This window comes from Oncorhynchus kisutch, linkage group LG22, assembly GCF_002021735.2.
Source record: "Oncorhynchus kisutch isolate 150728-3 linkage group LG22, Okis_V2, whole genome shotgun sequence".
In the NCBI taxonomy this organism is placed as follows: Eukaryota; Metazoa; Chordata; class Actinopteri; order Salmoniformes; family Salmonidae; genus Oncorhynchus; species Oncorhynchus kisutch.
In genome coordinates this window covers 52554354-52579228 of record NC_034195.2, presented here as the reverse complement: position 1 = coordinate 52579228, position 24875 = coordinate 52554354, and the positions used below count along the sequence as shown (strand labels likewise).

At 40.1% G+C, this 24875-nt stretch overlaps 1 protein-coding gene across 8 annotated transcripts in view; it reads left to right on the top strand.

Moving 5' to 3' along the window:
• LOC109880938 (golgin subfamily A member 6-like protein 22) overlaps positions 1-24875 on the top strand; it is a 56809-nt gene that overhangs the window by 23961 nt on the left and 7973 nt on the right. For all 8 annotated transcript variants that reach the window (XM_031801537.1, XM_031801534.1, XM_031801540.1 and 5 more), the window contains exon 22: positions 1739-1840. In XM_031801537.1, coding sequence (XP_031657397.1) covers positions 1739-1840 — 102 coding nt within the window. The remainder of the gene's footprint in view (positions 1-1738; positions 1841-24875) is intronic.

Below are 24875 nucleotides of genomic sequence, written 5' to 3'. Positions count from 1 at the left end.
CAGGTACACTATACACACAGACAGTGCTCCATCAGGTAGACTATACACACAGACAGTGTTCCATCAGGTAGCCTATACACACAGACAGTGTTCCATCAGGTAGACTATACACATAGACAGTGTTCCATCAGGTAGACTATACACATAGACCGTGCTCCATCAGGTAGACTATACACATAGACAGTGTTCCATCAGGTAGACTATACACATAGACAGAGTTCCATCAGGTAGACTATACACATAGACAGTGTTCCTTCAGGGAGACTATACACATAGACAGTGTTACATCAGGTAGACTATACACAGACAGTGTTCCATCAGGTAGACTATACACATAGACAGTGTTCCATCAGGTAGACTATACACACAGACAGTGTTCCATCAGGTAGACTATACACATAGAAAGTGTTCCATCAGGTAGACTATACACATAGAAAGTGTTCCATCAGGTAGACTATACACATAGACAGTGTTCCATTAGGTAGACTATACACATAGACCGTGTTCCATCAGGTAGACTATACACACAGACAGTGTTCCATCAGGTAGACTATACATACAGACAGTGTTCCATCAGGTAGACTATACACATAGACAGTGTTCCATTAGGTAGACTATACACAGACAGTGTTCCATCAGGTACACTATACACATAGACAGTGTTCCATCAGGTAGACTATACACATAGACAGTGTTCCATCAGGTAGACTATACACATAGACCGTGTTCCATCAGGTAAACTATACACATAGACAGTGTTCCATCAGGTAGACTATACACATAGACCGTGTTCCATCAGGTAGACTATACACATAGACAGTGTTCCATCAGGTAGACTATACACAGACAGTGTTCCATCAGGTAGACTATACACACAGACAGTGTTCCATCAGGTAGACTATACACACAGACAGTGTTCCATCAGGTAGACTATACACATAGACAGAGTTCCATCAGGTAGACTATACACATAGACCGTGTTCCATCAGGTAGACTATACACATAGACAGTGTTCCATCAGGTAGACTATACACATAGACAGAGTTCCATCAGGTAGACTATACACATAGACAGTGTTCCATTAGTTAGACTATACACAGACAGTGTTCCATCAGGTACACTATACACATAGACAGTGTTCCATCAGGTAGACTATACACATAGACAGTGTTCCATCAGGTAGACTATACACATAGACCGTGTTCCATCAGGTAGACTATACACATAGACAGTGTTCCATCAGGTAGACTATACACATAGACAGTGTTCCATCAGGTAGACTATACACAGACAGTGTTCCATCAGGTAGACTATACACAGACAGTGTTCCATCAGGTAGACTATACACACAGACAGTGTTCCATCAGGTAGACTATACACAGACAGTTTTCCATCAGGTAGACTATACACAGACAGTGTTCCATCAGGTAGACTATACACAGACAGTGTTCCATCAGGTACACTATATATATAGACAGTGTTCCATCAGGTAGACTATACACAGACAGTGTTCCATCAGGTAGACTATACACAGACAGTGTTCCATCAGGTACACTATATATATAGACAGTGTTCCACACTCTAGTACGAGAAACCTTTAGCTTAGTCCCAGATTGTTTTTTGCGGCATACCAAATGACAAATAGGCAAGGGTAAAACACTACCATGTCTCATTACAGCTACTGAGGAAAGAGTCAGTTTATCCAGACAATATGAGTCATGCCTTTCCTTATCTACAGGCTACGGAACAGGAAGCAGCTGCCGGCAGCAAGAAAGAGAGAATGGTTTGTGTGGATAACATAGTGAACCAGGATAAACAGAGAAGACTGGTAACAGAACAGGTACAGTAGACTGTTAGAACAGGTACAGTAGACTGTTAGAACAGGTACAGTAGACTGTTAGAACAGGTACAGTAGACTGTTAGAACAGGTATAGTAGACTGTTAGAACAGGTACAGTAGACTGTTAGAACAGGTACAGTAGACTGTTAGAACAGGTACATTAGACTGTTAGAACAGAACAGGTGCAGTAGACTGTTAGAACAGGTACAGTAGACTGTTAGAACAGGTATAGTAGACTGTTAGAACAGGTACAGTAGACTGTTAGAACAGGTACAGTAGACTGTTAGAACAGAACAGTAGACTGTTAGAACAGGTACAGTAGACTGTTAGAACAGGTATAGTAGACTGTTAAAACAGGTACAATAGACTGTTAGAACAGGTACAGTAGACTGTTAGAACAGTAGACTGTTAGAACAGGTACAGTAGACTGTTAGAACAGGTACAGTAGACTGTTGGAACAGGCACAGTAGACTGTTAGAACAGGTACAGTAGACTGGTAGAACAGAACAGGTACAGTAGACTGTTAGAACAGAACAGGTACAGTAGACTGTTGGAACAGGTACAGTAGACTGTTAGAACAGAACAGGTACAGTAGACTGTTAGAACAGAACAGGTACAGTAGACTGTTGGAACAGGTACAGTAGACTGTTAGAACAGGTACAGTAGACTTTTAGAACAGGTACAGTAGACTGTTAGAACAGGTATAGTAGACTTTTAGAACAGGTACAGTAGACTGTTAGAACAGGTACAGTAGACTGTTAGAACAGGTACAGTAGACTGTTAGAACAGAACAGGTACAGTAGAATGTTAGAACAGAACAGGTACAGTAGACTGTTAGAACAGGTACAGTAGACTGTTAGAACAGGTACAGTAGAATGTTAGAACAGAACATGTATAGTAAGACTGTTAGAACAGGTACAGTAGACTGTTAGAACAGGTACAGTAGACTGTTAGAACAGAACAGGTACAGTAGACTGTTAGAACAGGTACAGTAGACTGTTAGAACAGGTACAGTAGACTGTTAGAACAGAACAGGTACAGTAGACTGTTAGAACAGGTATAGTAGACTGTTAGAACAGAACAGGTACAGTAGACTGTTAGAACAGGTACATTAGACTGTTAGAACAGGTACAGTAGACTGTTAGAACAGAACAGGTACATTAGACTGTCAGAACAGGTACATTAGACTGTTAGAACAGGTATAGTAGACTGTTAGAACAGAACAGGTACAGTATACTGTTAGAACAGAACAGAACAGGTACAGTAGACTGTTAGAACAGGTATAGTAGACTGTTCGAACAGGTACAGTAGACTGTGAGAACAGGTACAGTAGACTGTGAGAACAGGTACATTAGACTGTTAGAACAGAACAGTAGACTGTTAGAACAGGTATAGTAGACTGTTCGAACAGGTACAGTAGACTGTGAGAACAGGTACAGTAGACTGTGAGAACAGGTACATTAGACTGTTAGAACAGGTACAGTAGACTGTTAGAACAGAACAGGTACAGTAGAATGTTAGAACAGAACAGGTACAGTAGACTGTTAGAACAGGTACAGTAGACTGTTAGAACAGGTACAGTAGAATGTTAGAACAGAACATGTATAGTAAGACTGTTAGAACAGGTACAGTAGACTGTTAGAACAGGTACAGTAGACTGTTAGAACAGAACAGGTACAGTAGACTGTTAGAACAGGTACAGTAGACTGTTAGAACAGGTACAGTAGACTGTTAGAACAGAACAGGTACAGTAGACTGTTAGAACAGGTATAGTAGACTGTTAGAACAGAACAGGTACAGTAGACTGTTAGAACAGGTACATTAGACTGTTAGAACAGGTACAGTAGACTGTTAGAACAGAACAGGTACATTAGACTGTCAGAACAGGTACATTAGACTGTTAGAACAGGTATAGTAGACTGTTAGAACAGAACAGGTACAGTATACTGTTAGAACAGAACAGAACAGGTACAGTAGACTGTTAGAACAGGTATAGTAGACTGTTCGAACAGGTACAGTAGACTGTGAGAACAGGTACAGTAGACTGTGAGAACAGGTACATTAGACTGTTAGAACAGAACAGTAGACTGTTAGAACAGGTATAGTAGACTGTTAGAACAGAACAGTAGACTGTGAGAACAGGTACAGTAGACTGTTAGAACAGGTACAGTAGACGGTGAGAACAGAACAGGTACAGTAGACTGTCAGAACAGGTACAGTAGACTGTTAGAACAGAACAGTAGACTGTTAGAACAGGTATAGTAGACTGTTAGAACAGAACAGTAGACTGTGAGAACAGGTACAGTAGACTGTTAGAACAGGTACAGTAGACTGTTAGAACAGAACAGGTACAGTAGACTGTTAGAACAGAACAGGTACAGTAGAATGTTAGAACAGAACAGGTACAGTAGACTGTTAGAACAGGTACAGTAGACTGTTAGAACAGAACAGGTACAGTAGACTGTTACAACAGGTATAGTAGACTGTTAGAACAGAACAGGTACAGTAGACTGTTAGAACAGGTACATTAGACTGTTAGAACAGGTATAGTAGACTGTTAGAACAGAAAAGGTACATTAGACTGTTAGAACAGGTACATTAGACTGTTAGAACAGGTATAGTAGACTGTTAGAACAGAACAGGTACAGTATACTGTTAGAACAGAACAGAACAGGTACAGTAGACTGTTAGAACAGGTATAGTAGACTGTTAGAACAGGTACAGTAGACTGTGAGAACAGGTACAGTAGACTGTGAGAACAGGTACATTAGACTGTTAGAACAGAACAGTAGACTGTTAGAACAGGTATAGTAGACTGTTAGAACAGAACAGTAGACTGTGAGAACAGATACAGTAGACTGTTAGAACAGGTACAGTAGACGGTGAGAACAGAACAGGTACAGTAGACTGTCAGAACAGGTACAGTAGACTGTTAGAACAGAACAGTAGACTGTGAGAACAGGTACAGTAGACTGTTAGAACAGGTACAGTAGACTGTTAGAACAGAACAGGTACAGTAGACTGTTAGAACAGGTACAGTAGAATGTTAGAACAGAACAGGTACAGTAGACTGTTAGAACAGGTACAGTAGACTGTTAGAACAGGTATAGTAGACTGTTAGAACAGGTACAGTATACTGTTAGAACAGAACAGGTACAGTAGACTGTTAGAACAGGTATAGTAGACTGTTCGAACAGGTACAGTAGACTGTGAGAACAGGTACAGTAGACTGTGAGAACAGGTACATTAGACTGTTAGAACAGAACAGTAGACTGTTAGAACAGGTATAGTAGACTGTTAGAACAGAACAGTAGACTGTGAGAACAGGTACAGTAGACTGTTAGAACAGGTACAGTAGACGGTGAGAACAGAACAGGTACAGTAGACTGTCAGAACAGGTACAGTAGACTGTTAGAACAGAACAGTAGACTTTTAGAACAGGTATAGTAGACTGTTAGAACAGAACAGTAGACTGTGAGAACAGGTACAGTAGACTGTTAGAACAGGTACAGTAGACTGTTAGAACAGGTATAGTAGACTGTTAGAACAGGTACAGTAGACTGTTAGAACAGAACAGGTATAGTAGACTGTTAGAACAGGTACAGTAGACTGTTAGAACAGAACAGGTACAGTAGACTGTTAGAACAGAACAGTAGACTGTTAGAACAGGTACAGTAGACTGTTAGAACAGAACAGGCACAGTAGACTGTTAGAACAGGTACATTAGTCTGTTAGAACAGGTACAGTAGACTGGTAGAACAGAACAGGTACAGTAGACTGTTAGAACAGGTACAGGTACAGTAGACTGTTAGAACAGGTACAGTAGACTGTTAGAACAGGTACAGTAGACTGTTAGAACAGAACAGGTATAGTAGACTGTTAGAACAGGTACAGTAGACTGTGAGAACAGAACAGGTACAGTAGACTGTTAGAACAGATCAGGTACAGTAGACTGATAGAACAGGTACAGTAGACGATGAGAACAGAACAGGTACAGTAGACTGTCAGAACAGGTACAGTAGACTGTTAGAACAGAACAGTAGACTGTTAGAACAGGTATAGTAGACTGTTAGAACAGAACAGTAGACTGTGAGAACAGGTACAGTAGACTGTTAGAACAGGTACAGTAGACTGTTAGAACAGAACAGGTACAGTACACTGTCAGAACAGGTACAGTAGACTGTTAGAACAGAACACTAGACTGTTAGAACAGGTACAGTAGACTGTTAGAACAGAACAGGTATAGTAGACTGTTAGAACAGGTATAGTAGACTGTTAGAACAGGTATAGTAGACTGTTAGAACAGGTACAGTAGACTGTTAGAACAGAACAGGTATAGTAGACTGTTAGAACAGGTACAGTAGACTGTTAGAACAGAACAGGTACAGTAGACTGTTAGAACAGAACAGTAGACTGTTAGAACAGGTATAGTAGACTGTTAGAACAGAACAGGCACAGTAGACTGTTAGAACAGGTACATTAGTCTGTTAGAACAGGTACAGAAGACTGGTAGAACAGAACAGGTACAGTAGACTGTTAGAACAGGTACAGTAGACTGTTAGAACAGGTACAGTAGACTGTTAGAACAGAACAGGTATAGTAGACTGTTAGAACAGGTACAGTAGACTGTGAGAACAGAACAGGTACAGTAGACTGTTAGAACAGGTACAGTAGACTGTGAGAACAGATCAGGTACAGTAGACTGTTAGAACAGGTACAGTAGACTGTGAGAACAGAACAGGTACAGTAGACTGTTAGAACAGGTACAGTAGACTGTTAGAACAGAACAGGTACAGTAGACTGTTAGAACAGAACAGTAGACTGTTAGAACAGGTATAGTAGACTGTTAGAACAGAACAGGTACAGTAGACTGTTAGAACAGGTACAGTAGACTGTTAGAACAGAACAGTAGACTGTTTAAACAGGTACAGTAGACTGTTAGAACAGAACAGGTACAGTAGACTGTTAGAACAGGTATAGTAGACTGTTAGAACAGAGCATGTATAGTAGACTGTTAGAACAGGTTCATTAGACTGTTAGAACAGGTACAGTAGACTGTTAGAACAGAACAGGTACAGTAGACTGTCAGAACAGGTGCAGTAGACTGTTAGAACAGAACAATAGACTGTTAGAACAGGTATAGTAGACTGTCAGAACAGGTGCAGTAGACTGTTAGAACAGAACAATAGACTGTTAGAACAGGTATAGTAGACTGTTAGAACAGAACAGTAGACTGTTTAAACAGGTACAGTAGACTGTTAGAACAGAACAGGTACAGCAGACTGTTAGAACAGGTATAGTAGACTGTTAGAACAGGTACATTAGACTGTTAGAACAGGTACAGTAGACTGTTTGAACAGAACAGGTACAGTAGAATGTTAGAACATAACAGGTACAGTAGACTGGTAGAACAGAACAGGTACAGTAGACTGTTAAAACAGGTACAGTAGACTGTTAGAACAGGTATAGTAGACTGTTAGAACAGGTACAGTAGACTGTTAGAACAGGTACAGTAGACTGTTAGAACAGGTACAGTAGACTGTTAGAACAGGTACAGTAGACTGTTAGAACAGAACAGGTGCAGTAGACTGTTAGAACAGGTACAGTAGACTGTTAGAACAGGTAAAGTAGACTGTTAGAACAGGTACAGTAGACTGTTAGAACAGGTACAGTAGACTGTTAGAACAGAACAGTAGACTGTTAGAACAGGTACAGTAGACTGTTAGAACAGGTATAGTAGACTGTTAGAACAGGTACAGTAGACTGTTAGAACAGGTACATTAGACTGTTAGAACAGGTACAGTACACTGTTAGAACAGGTATAGTAGACTGTTAGAACAGGTACATTAGACTGGTAGAACAGAACAGGTACAGTAGACTGTTAGAACAGGTACAGTAGACTGTTAGAACAGGTACATTAGACTGTTAGAACAGAACAGGTACAGTAGACTGTTAGAACAGAACAGGTACAGTAGACTGTTGGAACAGGTACAGTAGACTGTTAGAACAGGTACAGTAGACTTTTAGAACAGGTACATTAGACTGTTAGAACAGAACAGGTACAGTAGACTGTTAGAACAGAACAGGTACAGTAGACTGTTGGAACAGGTACAGTAGACTGTTAGAACAGAACAGGTACAGTAGACTGTTAGAACAGAACAGGTACAGTAGACTGTTGGAACAGGTACAGTAGACTGTTAGAACAGGTACAGTAGACTTTTAGAACAGGTACAGTAGACTGTTAGAACAGGTACAGTAGACTGTTAGAACAGGTATAGTAGACTTTTAGAACAGGTACAGTAGACTGTTAGAACAGGTACAGTAGACTGTTAGAACAGGTACAGTAGACTGTTAGAACAGAACAGGTACAGTAGAATGTTAGAACAGAACAGGTACAGTAGACTGTTAGAACAGGTACAGTAGACTGTTAGAACAGGTACAGTAGAATGTTAGAACAGAACATGTATAGTAGACTGTTAGAACAGGTACAGTAGACTGTTAGAACAGGTACAGTAGACTGTTAGAACAGAACAGGTACAGTAGACTGTTAGAACAGGTATAGTAGACTGTTAGAACAGAACAGGTACAGTAGACTGTTAGAACAGGTACATTAGACTGTTAGAACAGGTACAGTAGACTGTTAGAACAGAACAGGTACATTAGACTGTTAGAACAGGTACATTAGACTGTTAGAACAGGTATAGTAGACTGTTAGAACAGAACAGGTACAGTATACTGTTAGAACAGAACAGAACAGGTACAGTAGACTGTTAGAACAGGTATAGTAGACTGTTCGAACAGGTACAGTAGACTGTGAGAACAGGTACAGTAGACTGTGAGAACAGGTACATTAGACTGTTAGAACAGAACAGTAGACTGTTAGAACAGGTATAGTAGACTGTTAGAACAGAACAGTAGACTGTGAGAACAGGTACAGTAGACTGTTAGAACAGGTACAGTAGACGGTGAGAACAGAACAGGTACAGTAGACTGTCAGAACAGGTACAGTAGACTGTTAGAACAGAACAGTAGACTGTTAGAACAGGTATAGTAGACTGTTAGAACAGAACAGGTACAGTAGACTGTTAGAACAGAACAGGTACAGTAGAATGTTAGAACAGAACAGGTACAGTAGACTGTTAGAACAGGTACAGTAGACTGTTAGAACAGAACAGGTACAGTAGACTGTTACAACAGGTATAGTAGACTGTTAGAACAGAACAGGTACAGTAGACTGTTAGAACAGGTACATTAGACTGTTAGAACAGGTATAGTAGACTGTTAGAACAGAACAGGTACATTAGACTGTTAGAACAGGTACATTAGACTGTTAGAACAGGTATAGTAGACTGTTAGAACAGAACAGGTACAGTATACTGTTAGAACAGAACAGAACAGGTACAGTAGACTGTTAGAACAGGTATAGTAGACTGTTAGAACAGGTACAGTAGACTGTGAGAACAGGTACAGTAGACTGTGAGAACAGGTACATTAGACTGTTAGAACAGAACAGTAGACTGTTAGAACAGGTATAGTAGACTGTTAGAACAGAACAGTAGACTGTGAGAACAGATACAGTAGACTGTTAGAACAGGTACAGTAGACGGTGAGAACAGAACAGGTACAGTAGACTGTCAGAACAGGTACAGTAGACTGTTAGAACAGAACAGTAGACTGTGAGAACAGGTACAGTAGACTGTTAGAACAGGTACAGTAGACTGTTAGAACAGAACAGGTACAGTAGACTGTTAGAACAGGTACAGTAGAATGTTAGAACAGAACAGGTACAGTAGACTGTTAGAACAGGTATAGTAGACTGTTCGAACAGGTACAGTAGACTGTGAGAACAGGTACAGTAGACTGTGAGAACAGGTACATTAGACTGTTAGAACAGAACAGTAGACTGTTAGAACAGGTATAGTAGACTGTTAGAACAGAACAGTAGACTGTGAGAACAGGTACAGTAGACTGTTAGAACAGGTACAGTAGACGGTGAGAACAGAACAGGTACAGTAGACTGTCAGAACAGGTACAGTAGACTGTTAGAACAGAACAGTAGACTGTTAGAACAGGTATAGTAGACTGTTAGAACAGAACAGTAGACTGTGAGAACAGGTACAGTAGACTGTTAGAACAGGTACAGTAGACTGTTAGAACAGAACAGGTACAGTAGACTGTTAGAACAGAACAGGTACAGTAGAATGTTAGAACAGAACAGGTACAGTAGACTGTTAGAACAGGTACAGTAGACTGTTAGAACAGAACAGGTACAGTAGACTGTTACAACAGGTATAGTAGACTGTTAGAACAGAACAGGTACAGTAGACTGTTAGAACAGGTACATTAGACTGTTAGAACAGGTATAGTAGACTGTTAGAACAGAAAAGGTACATTAGACTGTTAGAACAGGTACATTAGACTGTTAGAACAGGTATAGTAGACTGTTAGAACAGAACAGGTACAGTATACTGTTAGAACAGAACAGAACAGGTACAGTAGACTGTTAGAACAGGTATAGTAGACTGTTAGAACAGGTACAGTAGACTGTGAGAACAGGTACAGTAGACTGTGAGAACAGGTACATTAGACTGTTAGAACAGAACAGTAGACTGTTAGAACAGGTATAGTAGACTGTTAGAACAGAACAGTAGACTGTGAGAACAGATACAGTAGACTGTTAGAACAGGTACAGTAGACGGTGAGAACAGAACAGGTACAGTAGACTGTCAGAACAGGTACAGTAGACTGTTAGAACAGAACAGTAGACTGTGAGAACAGGTACAGTAGACTGTTAGAACAGGTACAGTAGACTGTTAGAACAGAACAGGTACAGTAGACTGTTAGAACAGGTACAGTAGAATGTTAGAACAGAACAGGTACAGTAGACTGTTAGAACAGGTACAGTAGACTGTTAGAACAGGTATAGTAGACTGTTAGAACAGGTACAGTATACTGTTAGAACAGAACAGGTACAGTAGACTGTTAGAACAGGTATAGTAGACTGTTCGAACAGGTACAGTAGACTGTGAGAACAGGTACAGTAGACTGTGAGAACAGGTACATTAGACTGTTAGAACAGAACAGTAGACTGTTAGAACAGGTATAGTAGACTGTTAGAACAGAACAGTAGACTGTGAGAACAGGTACAGTAGACTGTTAGAACAGGTACAGTAGACGGTGAGAACAGAACAGGTACAGTAGACTGTCAGAACAGGTACAGTAGACTGTTAGAACAGAACAGTAGACTTTTAGAACAGGTATAGTAGACTGTTAGAACAGAACAGTAGACTGTGAGAACAGGTACAGTAGACTGTTAGAACAGGTACAGTAGACTGTTAGAACAGGTATAGTAGACTGTTAGAACAGGTACAGTAGACTGTTAGAACAGAACAGGTATAGTAGACTGTTAGAACAGGTACAGTAGACTGTTAGAACAGAACAGGTACAGTAGACTGTTAGAACAGAACAGTAGACTGTTAGAACAGGTACAGTAGACTGTTAGAACAGAACAGGCACAGTAGACTGTTAGAACAGGTACATTAGTCTGTTAGAACAGGTACAGTAGACTGGTAGAACAGAACAGGTACAGTAGACTGTTAGAACAGGTACAGGTACAGTAGACTGTTAGAACAGGTACAGTAGACTGTTAGAACAGGTACAGTAGACTGTTAGAACAGAACAGGTATAGTAGACTGTTAGAACAGGTACAGTAGACTGTGAGAACAGAACAGGTACAGTAGACTGTTAGAACAGATCAGGTACAGTAGACTGATAGAACAGGTACAGTAGACGATGAGAACAGAACAGGTACAGTAGACTGTCAGAACAGGTACAGTAGACTGTTAGAACAGAACAGTAGACTGTTAGAACAGGTATAGTAGACTGTTAGAACAGAACAGTAGACTGTGAGAACAGGTACAGTAGACTGTTAGAACAGGTACAGTAGACTGTTAGAACAGAACAGGTACAGTACACTGTCAGAACAGGTACAGTAGACTGTTAGAACAGAACACTAGACTGTTAGAACAGGTACAGTAGACTGTTAGAACAGAACAGGTATAGTAGACTGTTAGAACAGGTATAGTAGACTGTTAGAACAGGTATAGTAGACTGTTAGAACAGGTACAGTAGACTGTTAGAACAGAACAGGTATAGTAGACTGTTAGAACAGGTACAGTAGACTGTTAGAACAGAACAGGTACAGTAGACTGTTAGAACAGAACAGTAGACTGTTAGAACAGGTATAGTAGACTGTTAGAACAGAACAGGCACAGTAGACTGTTAGAACAGGTACATTAGTCTGTTAGAACAGGTACAGAAGACTGGTAGAACAGAACAGGTACAGTAGACTGTTAGAACAGGTACAGTAGACTGTTAGAACAGGTACAGTAGACTGTTAGAACAGAACAGGTATAGTAGACTGTTAGAACAGGTACAGTAGACTGTGAGAACAGAACAGGTACAGTAGACTGTTAGAACAGGTACAGTAGACTGTGAGAACAGATCAGGTACAGTAGACTGTTAGAACAGGTACAGTAGACTGTGAGAACAGAACAGGTACAGTAGACTGTTAGAACAGGTACAGTAGACTGTTAGAACAGAACAGGTACAGTAGACTGTTAGAACAGAACAGTAGACTGTTAGAACAGGTATAGTAGACTGTTAGAACAGAACAGGTACAGTAGACTGTTAGAACAGGTACAGTAGACTGTTAGAACAGAACAGTAGACTGTTTAAACAGGTACAGTAGACTGTTAGAACAGAACAGGTACAGTAGACTGTTAGAACAGGTATAGTAGACTGTTAGAACAGAGCATGTATAGTAGACTGTTAGAACAGGTTCATTAGACTGTTAGAACAGGTACAGTAGACTGTTAGAACAGAACAGGTACAGTAGACTGTCAGAACAGGTGCAGTAGACTGTTAGAACAGAACAATAGACTGTTAGAACAGGTATAGTAGACTGTCAGAACAGGTGCAGTAGACTGTTAGAACAGAACAATAGACTGTTAGAACAGGTATAGTAGACTGTTAGAACAGAACAGTAGACTGTTTAAACAGGTACAGTAGACTGTTAGAACAGAACAGGTACAGCAGACTGTTAGAACAGGTATAGTAGACTGTTAGAACAGGTACATTAGACTGTTAGAACAGGTACAGTAGACTGTTTGAACAGAACAGGTACAGTAGAATGTTAGAACATAACAGGTACAGTAGACTGGTAGAACAGAACAGGTACAGTAGACTGTTAAAACAGGTACAGTAGACTGTTAGAACAGGTATAGTAGACTGTTAGAACAGGTACAGTAGACTGTTAGAACAGGTACAGTAGACTGTTAGAACAGGTACAGTAGACTGTTAGAACAGGTACAGTAGACTGTTAGAACAGAACAGGTGCAGTAGACTGTTAGAACAGGTACAGTAGACTGTTAGAACAGGTAAAGTAGACTGTTAGAACAGGTACAGTAGACTGTTAGAACAGGTACAGTAGACTGTTAGAACAGAACAGTAGACTGTTAGAACAGGTACAGTAGACTGTTAGAACAGGTATAGTAGACTGTTAGAACAGGTACAGTAGACTGTTAGAACAGGTACATTAGACTGTTAGAACAGGTACAGTACACTGTTAGAACAGGTATAGTAGACTGTTAGAACAGGTACATTAGACTGGTAGAACAGAACAGGTACAGTAGACTGTTAGAACAGGTACAGTAGACTGTTAGAACAGGTACATTAGACTGTTAGAACAGAACAGGTACAGTAGACTGTTAGAACAGAACAGGTACAGTAGACTGTTGGAACAGGTACAGTAGACTGTTAGAACAGGTACAGTAGACTTTTAGAACAGGTACATTAGACTGTTAGAACAGAACAGGTACAGTAGACTGTTAGAACAGAACAGGTACAGTAGACTGTTGGAACAGGTACAGTAGACTGTTAGAACAGAACAGGTACAGTAGACTGTTAGAACAGAACAGGTACAGTAGACTGTTGGAACAGGTACAGTAGACTGTTAGAACAGGTACAGTAGACTTTTAGAACAGGTACAGTAGACTGTTAGAACAGGTACAGTAGACTGTTAGAACAGGTATAGTAGACTTTTAGAACAGGTACAGTAGACTGTTAGAACAGGTACAGTAGACTGTTAGAACAGGTACAGTAGACTGTTAGAACAGAACAGGTACAGTAGAATGTTAGAACAGAACAGGTACAGTAGACTGTTAGAACAGGTACAGTAGACTGTTAGAACAGGTACAGTAGAATGTTAGAACAGAACATGTATAGTAGACTGTTAGAACAGGTACAGTAGACTGTTAGAACAGGTACAGTAGACTGTTAGAACAGAACAGGTACAGTAGACTGTTAGAACAGGTATAGTAGACTGTTAGAACAGAACAGGTACAGTAGACTGTTAGAACAGGTACATTAGACTGTTAGAACAGGTACAGTAGACTGTTAGAACAGAACAGGTACATTAGACTGTTAGAACAGGTACATTAGACTGTTAGAACAGGTATAGTAGACTGTTAGAACAGAACAGGTACAGTATACTGTTAGAACAGAACAGAACAGGTACAGTAGACTGTTAGAACAGGTATAGTAGACTGTTCGAACAGGTACAGTAGACTGTGAGAACAGGTACAGTAGACTGTGAGAACAGGTACATTAGACTGTTAGAACAGAACAGTAGACTGTTAGAACAGGTATAGTAGACTGTTAGAACAGAACAGTAGACTGTGAGAACAGGTACAGTAGACTGTTAGAACAGGTACAGTAGACGGTGAGAACAGAACAGGTACAGTAGACTGTCAGAACAGGTACAGTAGACTGTTAGAACAGAACAGTAGACTGTTAGAACAGGTATAGTAGACTGTTAGAACAGAACAGGTACAGTAGACTGTTAGAACAGAACAGGTACAGTAGAATGTTAGAACAGAACAGGTACAGTAGACTGTTAGAACAGGTACAGTAGACTGTTAGAACAGAACAGGTACAGTAGACTGTTACAACAGGTATAGTAGACTGTTAGAACAGAACAGGTACAGTAGACTGTTAGAACAGGTACATTAGACTGTTAGAACAGGTATAGTAGACTGTTAGAACAGAACAGGTACATTAGACTGTTAGAACAGGTACATTAGACTGTTAGAACAGGTATAGTAGACTGTTAGAACAGAACAGGTACAGTATACTGTTAGAACAGAACAGAACAGGTACAGTAGACTGTTAGAACAGGTATAGTAGACTGTTAGAACAGGTACAGTAGACTGTGAGAACAGGTACAGTAGACTGTGAGAACAGGTACATTAGACTGTTAGAACAGAACAGTAGACTGTTAGAACAGGTATAGTAGACTGTTAGAACAGAACAGTAGACTGTGAGAACAGATACAGTAGACTGTTAGAACAGGTACAGTAGACGGTGAGAACAGAACAGGTACAGTAGACTGTCAGAACAGGTACAGTAGACTGTTAGAACAGAACAGTAGACTGTGAGAACAGGTACAGTAGACTGTTAGAACAGGTACAGTAGACTGTTAGAACAGAACAGGTACAGTAGACTGTTAGAACAGGTACAGTAGAATGTTAGAACAGAACAGGTACAGTAGACTGTTAGAACAGGTACAGTAGACTGTTAGAACAGGTATAGTAGACTGTTAGAACAGGTACAGTATACTGTTAGAACAGAACAGGTACAGTAGACTGTTAGAACAGGTATAGTAGACTGTTCGAACAGGTACAGTAGACTGTGAGAACAGGTACAGTAGACTGTGAGAACAGGTACATTAGACTGTTAGAACAGAACAGTAGACTGTTAGAACAGGTATAGTAGACTGTTAGAACAGAACAGTAGACTGTGAGAACAGGTACAGTAGACTGTTAGAACAGGTACAGTAGACGGTGAGAACAGAACAGGTACAGTAGACTGTCAGAACAGGTACAGTAGACTGTTAGAACAGAACAGTAGACTTTTAGAACAGGTATAGTAGACTGTTAGAACAGAACAGTAGACTGTGAGAACAGGTACAGTAGACTGTTAGAACAGGTACAGTAGACTGTTAGAACAGGTATAGTAGACTGTTAGAACAGGTACAGTAGACTGTTAGAACAGAACAGGTATAGTAGACTGTTAGAACAGGTACAGTAGACTGTTAGAACAGAACAGGTACAGTAGACTGTTAGAACAGAACAGTAGACTGTTAGAACAGGTACAGTAGACTGTTAGAACAGAACAGGCACAGTAGACTGTTAGAACAGGTACATTAGTCTGTTAGAACAGGTACAGTAGACTGGTAGAACAGAACAGGTACAGCAGACTGTTAGAACAGGTACAGGTACAGTAGACTGTTAGAACAGGTACAGTAGACTGTTAGAACAGAACAGGTATAGTAGACTGTTAGAACAGGTACAGTAGACTGTGAGAACAGAACAGGTGCAGTAGACTGTTAGAACAGATCAGGTACAGTAGACTGATAGAACAGGTACAGTAGACGATGAGAACAGAACAGGTACAGTAGACTGTCAGAACAGGTACAGTAGACTGTTAGAACAGAACAGTAGACTGTTAGAACAGGTATAGTAGACTGTTAGAACAGAACAGTAGACTGTGAGAACAGGTACAGTAGACTGTTAGAACAGGTACAGTAGACTGTTAGAACAGAACAGGTACAGTACACTGTCAGAACAGGTACAGTAGACTGTTAGAACAGAACACTAGACTGTTAGAACAGGTACAGTAGACTGTTAGAACAGAACAGGTATAGTAGACTGTTAGAACAGGTATAGTAGACTGTTAGAACAGGTATAGTAGACTGTTAGAACAGGTACAGTAGACTGTTAGAACAGAACAGTATAGTAGACTGTTAGAACAGGTACAGTAGACTGTTAGAACAGAACATGTACAGTAGACTGTTAGAACAGAACAGTAGACTGTTAGAACAGGTATAGTAGACTGTTAGAACAGAACAGGCACAGTAGACTGTTAGAACAGGTACATTAGTCTGTTAGAACAGGTACAGAAGACTGGTTAGAACAGAACAGGTACAGTAGACTGTTAGAACAGGTACAGTAGACTGTTAGAACAGGTACAGTAGACTGTTAGAACAGAACAGGTATAGTAGACTGTTAGAACAGGTACAGTAGACTGTGAGAACAGAACAGGTACAGTAGACTGTTAGAACAGATCAGGTACAGTAGACTGTTAGAACAGGTACAGTAGACTGTGAGAACAGAACAGGTACAGTAGACTGTTAGAACAGGTACAGTAGACTGTTAGAACAGAACAGGATACAGTAGACTGTTAGAACAGAACAGTAGACTGTTAGAACAGGTATAGTAGACTGTTAGAACAGAACAGTAGACTGTTTTAAACAGGTACAGTAGACTGTTAGAACAGAACAGGTACAGTAGACTGTTAGAACAGGTATAGTAGACTGTTAGAACAGAGCATGTATAGTAGACTGTTAGAACAGGTTCATTAGACTGTTAGAACAGGTACAGTAGACTGTTAGAACAGAACAGGTACAGTAGACTGTTAGAACAGGTACAGTAGACTGTTAGAACAGAACAGTAGACTGTTTAAACAGGTACAGTAGACTGTTAGAACAGAACAGGTACAGTAGACTGTTAGAACAGGTATAGTAGACTGTTAGAACAGAGCATGTATAGTAGACTGTTAGAACAGGTTCATTAGACTGTTAGAACAGGTACAGTAGACTGTTAGAACAGAACAGGTACAGTAGACTGTCAGAACAGGTGCAGTAGACTGTTAGAACAGAACAATAGACTGTTAGAACAGGTATAGTAGACCGTCAGAACAGGTGCAGTAGACTGTTAGAACAGAACAATAGACTGTTAGAACAGGTATAGTAGACTGTTAGAACAGAACAGTAGACTGTTTAAACAGGTACAGTAGACTGTTAGAACAGAACAGGTACAGCAGACTGTTAGAACAGGTATAGTAGACTGTTAGAACAGGTACATTAGACTGTTAGAAACAGGTACAGTAGACTGTTTGAACAGAACAGGTACAGTAGAATGTTAGAACATAACAGGTACAGTAGACTGGTAGAACAGAACAGGTACAGTAGACTGTTAAAACAGGTACAGTAGACTGTTAGAACAGGTATAGTAGACTGTTAGAACAGGTACAGTAGACTGTTAGAACAGGTACAGTAGACTGTTAGAACAGGTACAGTAGACTGTTAGAACAGGTACAGTAGACTGTTAGAACAGAACAGGTGCAGTAGACTGTTAGAACAGGTACAGTAGACTGTTAGAACAGGTAAAGTAGACTGTTAGAACAGGTACAGTAGACTGTTAGAACAGGTACAGTAGACTGTTAGAACAGAACAGTAGACTGTTAGAACAGGTACAGTAGACTGTTAGAACAGGTATAGTAGACTGTTAGAACAGGTACAGTAGACTGTTAGAACAGGTACATTAGACTGTTAGAACAGGTACAGTACACTGTTAGAACAGGTATAGTAGACTGTTAGAACAGGTACATTAGACTGGTAGAACAGAACAGGTACAGTAGACTGTTAGAACAGGTACAGTAGACTGTTAGAACAGGTACATTAGACTGTTAGAACAGGTACATTAGACTGTTAGAACAGGTACAGTAGACTGTTAGAACATGTACAGTAGACTGTTAGAACAGGTACAGTAGACTGGTAGAACAGAACAGGTACAGTAGACTGTTGGAACAGGTATAGTAGACTGTTAGAACAGGTACAGTAGACTGTTAGAACATAACAGGTACAGTAGACTGGTAGAACAGAACAGGTACAGTAGACTGTTAGAACAGGTACAGTAGACTGTTAGAACAGGTACAGTAGACTGTTGGAACAGGTACAGTAGACTGTTAGAACAGGTACAGTAGACTGTTAGAACAGAACAGGTACAGTAGACTGTTAGAACAGAACAGGTATAGTAGACTGTTAGAACAGGTATAGTAGACTGTTAGAACAGGTACATTAGACTGTTAGAACAGGTACAGTAGACTGTTAGAACAGGTACAGTAGACTGTTAGAACAGGTATAGTAGACTGTTAGAACAGGTACAGTAGACTGTTAGAACAGGTACATTAGACTGTTAGAACAGAACAGGTGCAGTAGACTGTTAGAACAGGTACAGTAGACTGTTAGAACAGGTATAGTAGACTGTTAGAACAGGTACAGTAGACTGTTAGAACAGGTACAGTAGACTGTTAGAACAGAACAGTAGACTGTTAGAACAGGTACAGTAGACTGTTAGAACAGGTATAGTAGACTGTTAGAACAGGTACAGTAGACTGTTAGAACAGGTACAGTAGACTGTTAGAACAGGTACAGTAGACTGGTAGAACAGAACAGGTACAGTAGACTGTTGGAACAGGTACAGTAGACTGTTAGAACAGGTACAGTAGACTGGTAGAACAGAACAGGTACAGTAGACTGTTAGAACAGAACAGGTACAGTAGACTGTTTGAACAGGTACAGTAGACTGTGAGAACAGGTACATTAGACTGTTAGAACAGAACAGTAGACTGTTAGAACAGGTATAGTAGACTGTTAGAACAGAACAGTAGACTATGAGAACAGGTACAGTAGACTGTCAGAACAGGTACAGTAGACTGCTAGAACAGAACAGTAGACTGTTAGAACAGGTACAGTAGACTGTGAGAACAGAACAGGTACAGTAGACTGTTAGAACAGAACAATAGACTGTTAGAACAGGTATAGTAGACTGTTAGAACAGAACAGTAGACTGTTTAAACAGGTACAGTAGACTGTTAGAACAGAACAGGTACAGCAGACTGTTAGAACAGGTATAGTAGACTGTTAGAACAGGTACATTAGACTGTTAGAACAGGTACAGTAGACTGTTAGAACAGAACAGGTACAGTAGACTGTTAGAACATAACAGGTACAGTAGACTGGTAGAACAGAACAGGTACAGTAGACTGTTAGAACAGGTACAGTAGACTGTTAGAACAGGTACATTAGACTGTTAGAACAGGTACAGTAGACTGTTAGAACAGGTACAGTAGACTGTTAGAACAGGTACAGTAGACTGTTAGAACAGAACAGTAGACTGTTTAAACAGGTACAGTAGACTGTTAGAACAGAACAGGTACAGTAGACTGTTAGAACAGGTATAGTAGACTGTTAGAACAGAGCATGTATAGTAGACTGTTAGAACAGGTTCATTAGACTGTTAGAACAGGTACAGTAGACTGTTAGAACAGAACAGGTACAGTAGACTGTCAGAACAGGTGCAGTAGACTGTTAGAACAGAACAATAGACTGTTAGAACAGGTATAGTAGACCGTCAGAACAGGTGCAGTAGACTGTTAGAACAGAACAATAGACTGTTAGAACAGGTATAGTAGACTGTTAGAACAGAACAGTAGACTGTTTAAACAGGTACAGTAGACTGTTAGAACAGAACAGGTACAGCAGACTGTTAGAACAGGTATAGTAGACTGTTAGAACAGGTACATTAGACTGTTAGAACAGGTACAGTAGACTGTTTGAACAGAACAGGTACAGTAGAATGTTAGAACATAACAGGTACAGTAGACTGGTAGAACAGAACAGGTACAGTAGACTGTTAAAACAGGTACAGTAGACTGTTAGAACAGGTATAGTAGACTGTTAGAACAGGTACAGTAGACTGTTAGAACAGGTACAGTAGACTGTTAGAACAGGTACAGTAGACTGTTAGAACAGGTACAGTAGACTGTTAGAACAGGTACAGTAGACTGTTAGAACAGGGTAAAGTAGACTGTTAGAACAGGTACAGTAGACTGTTAGAACAGGTACAGTAGACTGTTAGAACAGAACAGTAGACTGTTAGAACAGGTATAGTAGACTGTTAGAACAGGTACATTAGACTGGTAGAACAGAACAGGTACAGTAGACTGTTAGAACAGGTACAGTAGACTGTTAGAACAGGTACATTAGACTGTTAGAACAGGTACATTAGACTGTTAGAACAGGTACAGTAGACTGTTAGAACATGTACAGTAGACTGTTAGAACAGGTACAGTAGACTGGTAGAACAGAACAGGTACAGTAGACTGTTGGAACAGGTATAGTAGACTGTTAGAACAGGTACAGTAGACTGTTAGAACATAACAGGTACAGTAGACTGGTAGAACAGAACAGGTACAGTAGACTGTTAGAACAGGTACAGTAGACTGTTAGAACAGGTACAGTAGACTGTTGGAACAGGTACAGTAGACTGTTAGAACAGGTACAGTAGACTGTTAGAACAGAACAGGTACAGTAGACTGTTAGAACAGAACAGGTATAGTAGACTGTTAGAACAGGTATAGTAGACTGTTAGAACAGGTACATTAGACTGTTAGAACAGGTACAGTAGACTGTTAGAACAGGTACAGTAGACTGTTAGAACAGGTATAGTAGACTGTTAGAACAGGTACAGTAGACTGTTAGAACAGGTACATTAGACTGTTAGAACAGAACAGGTGCAGTAGACTGTTAGAACAGGTACAGTAGACTGTTAGAACAGGTATAGTAGACTGTTAGAACAGGTACAGTAGACTGTTAGAACAGGTACAGTAGACTGTTAGAACAGAACAGTAGACTGTTAGAACAGGTACAGTAGACTGTTAGAACAGGTATAGTAGACTGTTAGAACAGGTACAGTAGACTGTTAGAACAGGTACAGTAGACTGTTAGAACAGGTACAGTAGACTGGTAGAACAGAACAGGTACAGTAGACTGTTGGAACAGGTACAGTAGACTGTTAGAACAGGTACAGTAGACTGGTAGAACAGAACAGGTACAGTAGACTGTTAGAACAGAACAGGTACAGTAGACTGTTTGAACAGGTACAGTAGACTGTTAGAACAGAACAGGTACATTACACTGTTAGAACAGGTACATTAGACTGTGAGAACAGGTACAGTAGACTGTGAGAACAGGTACATTAGACTGTTAGAACAGAACAGTAGACTGTTAGAACAGGTATAGTAGACTGTTAGAACAGAACAGTAGACTATGAGAACAGGTACAGTAGACTGTCAGAACAGGTACAGTAGACTGCTAGAACAGAACAGTAGACTGTTAGAACAGGTACAGTAGACTGTGAGAACAGAACAGGTACAGTAGACTGTTAGAACAGAACAATAGACTGTTAGAACAGGTATAGTAGACTGTTAGAACAGAACAGTAGACTGTTTAAACAGGTACAGTAGACTGTTAGAACAGAACAGGTACAGCAGACTGTTAGAACAGGTATAGTAGACTGTTAGAACAGGTACATTAGACTGTTAGAACAGGTACAGTAGACTGTTAGAACAGAACAGGTACAGTAGACTGTTAGAACATAACAGGTACAGTAGACTGGTAGAACAGAACAGGTACAGTAGACTGTTAGAACAGGTACAGTAGACTGTTAGAACAGGTACATTAGACTGTTAGAACAGGTACAGTAGACTGTTAGAACAGGTACAGTAGACTGTTAGAACAGGTACAGTAGACTGTTTAGAACAGAACAGGTACAGTAGACTGTTAGAACAGGTATAGTAGACTGTTAGAACAGGTACAGTAGACTGTTAGAACAGGTACAGTAGACTGTTAGAACAGGTACAGTAGACTGTTAGAACAGGTACAGTAGACTGTTAGAACAGGTACATTAGACTGTTAGAACAGAACAGGTGCAGTAGACTGTTAGAACAGGTACAGTAGACTGTTAGAACAGGTACAGTAGACTGTTAGAACAGGTACAGTAGACTGTTATAACAGGTACATTAGACTGTTAGAACAGGTACAGTACACTGTTAGAACAGGTGTAGTAGACTGTTAGAACAGGTACATTAGACTGGTAGAACAGAACAGGTACAGTAGACTGTTAGAACAGGTACAGTAGACTGTTAGAACAGGTACATTAGACTGTTAGAACAGGTACATTAGACTGTTAGAACAGGTACAGTAGACTGTTAGAACAGGTACAGTAGACTGTTAGAACAGGTACAGTAGACTGGTAGAACAGAACAGGTACAGTAGACTGTTGGAACAGGTATAGTAGACTGTTAGAACAGGTACAGTAGACTGTTAGAACATAACAGGTACAGTAGACTGGTAGAACAGAACAGGTACAGTAGACTGTTAGAACAGGTACAGTAGACTGTTAGAACAGGTACAGTAGACTGTTGGAACAGGTACAGTAGACTGTTAGAACAGGTACAGTAGACTGTTAGAACAGAACAGGTACAGTAGACTGTTAGAACAGAACAGGTATAGTAGACTGTTAGAACAGGTATAGTAGACTGTTAGAACAGGTACATTAGACTGTTAGAACAGGTACAGTAGACTGTTAGAACAGGTACAGTAGACTGTTAGAACAGGTACAGTAGACTGTTAGAACAGGTATAGTAGACTGTTAGAACAGGTACAGTAGACTGTTAGAACAGGTACATTAGACTGTTAGAACAGAACAGGTGCAGTAGACTGTTAGAACAGGTACAGTAGACTGTTAGAACAGGTATAGTAGACTGTTAGAACAGGTACAGTAGACTGTTAGAACAGGTACAGTAGACTGTTAGAACAGAACAGTAGACTGTTAGAACAGGTACAGTAGACTGTTAGAACAGGTATAGTAGACTGTTAGAACAGGTACAGTAGACTGTTAGAACAGGTACAGTAGACTGTTAGAACAGGTACAGTAGACTGGTAGAACAGAACAGGTACAGTAGACTGTTGGAACAGGTACAGTAGACTGGTAGAACAGAACAGGTACAGTAGACTGTTAGAACAGAACAGGTACAGTAGACTGTTTGAACAGGTACAGTAGACTGTTAGAACAGAACAGGTACATTACACTGTTAGAACAGGTACATTAGACTGTGAGAACAGGTACAGTAGACTGTGAGAACAGGTACATTAGACTGTTAGAACAGAACAGTAGACTGTTAGAACAGGTATAGTAGACTGTTAGAACAGAACAGTAGACTATGAGAACAGGTACAGTAGACTGTTAGAACAGGTACAGTAGACGGTGAGAACAGAACAGGTACAGTAGACTGTCAGAACAGGTACAGTAGACTGTTAGAACAGAACAGTAGACTGTTAGAACAGGTACAGTAGACTGTGAGAACAGAACAGGTACAGTAGACTGTTAGAACAGAACAATAGACTGTTAGAACAGGTATAGTAGACTGTTAGAACAGAACAGTAGACTGTTTAAACAGGTACAGTAGACTGTTAGAACAGAACAGGTACAGCAGACTGTTAGAACAGGTATAGTAGACTGTTAGAACAGGTACATTAGACTGTTAGAACAGGTACAGTAGACTGTTTGAACAGAACAGGTACAGTAGACTGTTAGAACATAACAGGTACAGTAGACTGGTAGAACAGAACAGGTACAGTAGACTGTTAGAACAGGTACAGTAGACTGTTAGAACAGGTACATTAGACTGTTAGAACAGGTACAGTAGACTGTTAGAACAGGTACAGTAGACTGTTAGAACAGGTACAGTAGACTGTTAGAACAGAACAGGTACAGTAGACTGTTAGAACAGGTATAGTAGACTGTTAGAACAGGTACAGTAGACTGTTAGAACAGGTACAGTAGACTGTTAGAACAGGTACAGTAGACTGTTAGAACAGGTACATTAGACTGTTAGAACAGAACAGGTGCAGTAGACTGTTAGAACAGGTACAGTAGACTGTTAGAACAGGTACAGTAGACTGTTAGAACAGGTACAGTAGACTGTTAGAACAGAACAGTAGACTGTTAGAACAGGTACAGTAGACTGTTAGAACAGGTATAGTAGACTGTTAGAACAGGTACATTAGACTGTTAGAACAGGTACAGTAGACTGTTAGAACAGGTACATTAGACTGTTAGAACAGTAGACTGTTAGAACAGGTACAGTAGACTGTTAGAACAGGTACAGTAGACTGTTAGAACAGAACAGGTATAGTAGACTGTTAGAACAGGTACAGTAGACTGTTAGAACAGGTACAGTAGACTGTTAGAACAGAACAGTAGACTGTTAGAACAGGTACAGTAGACTGT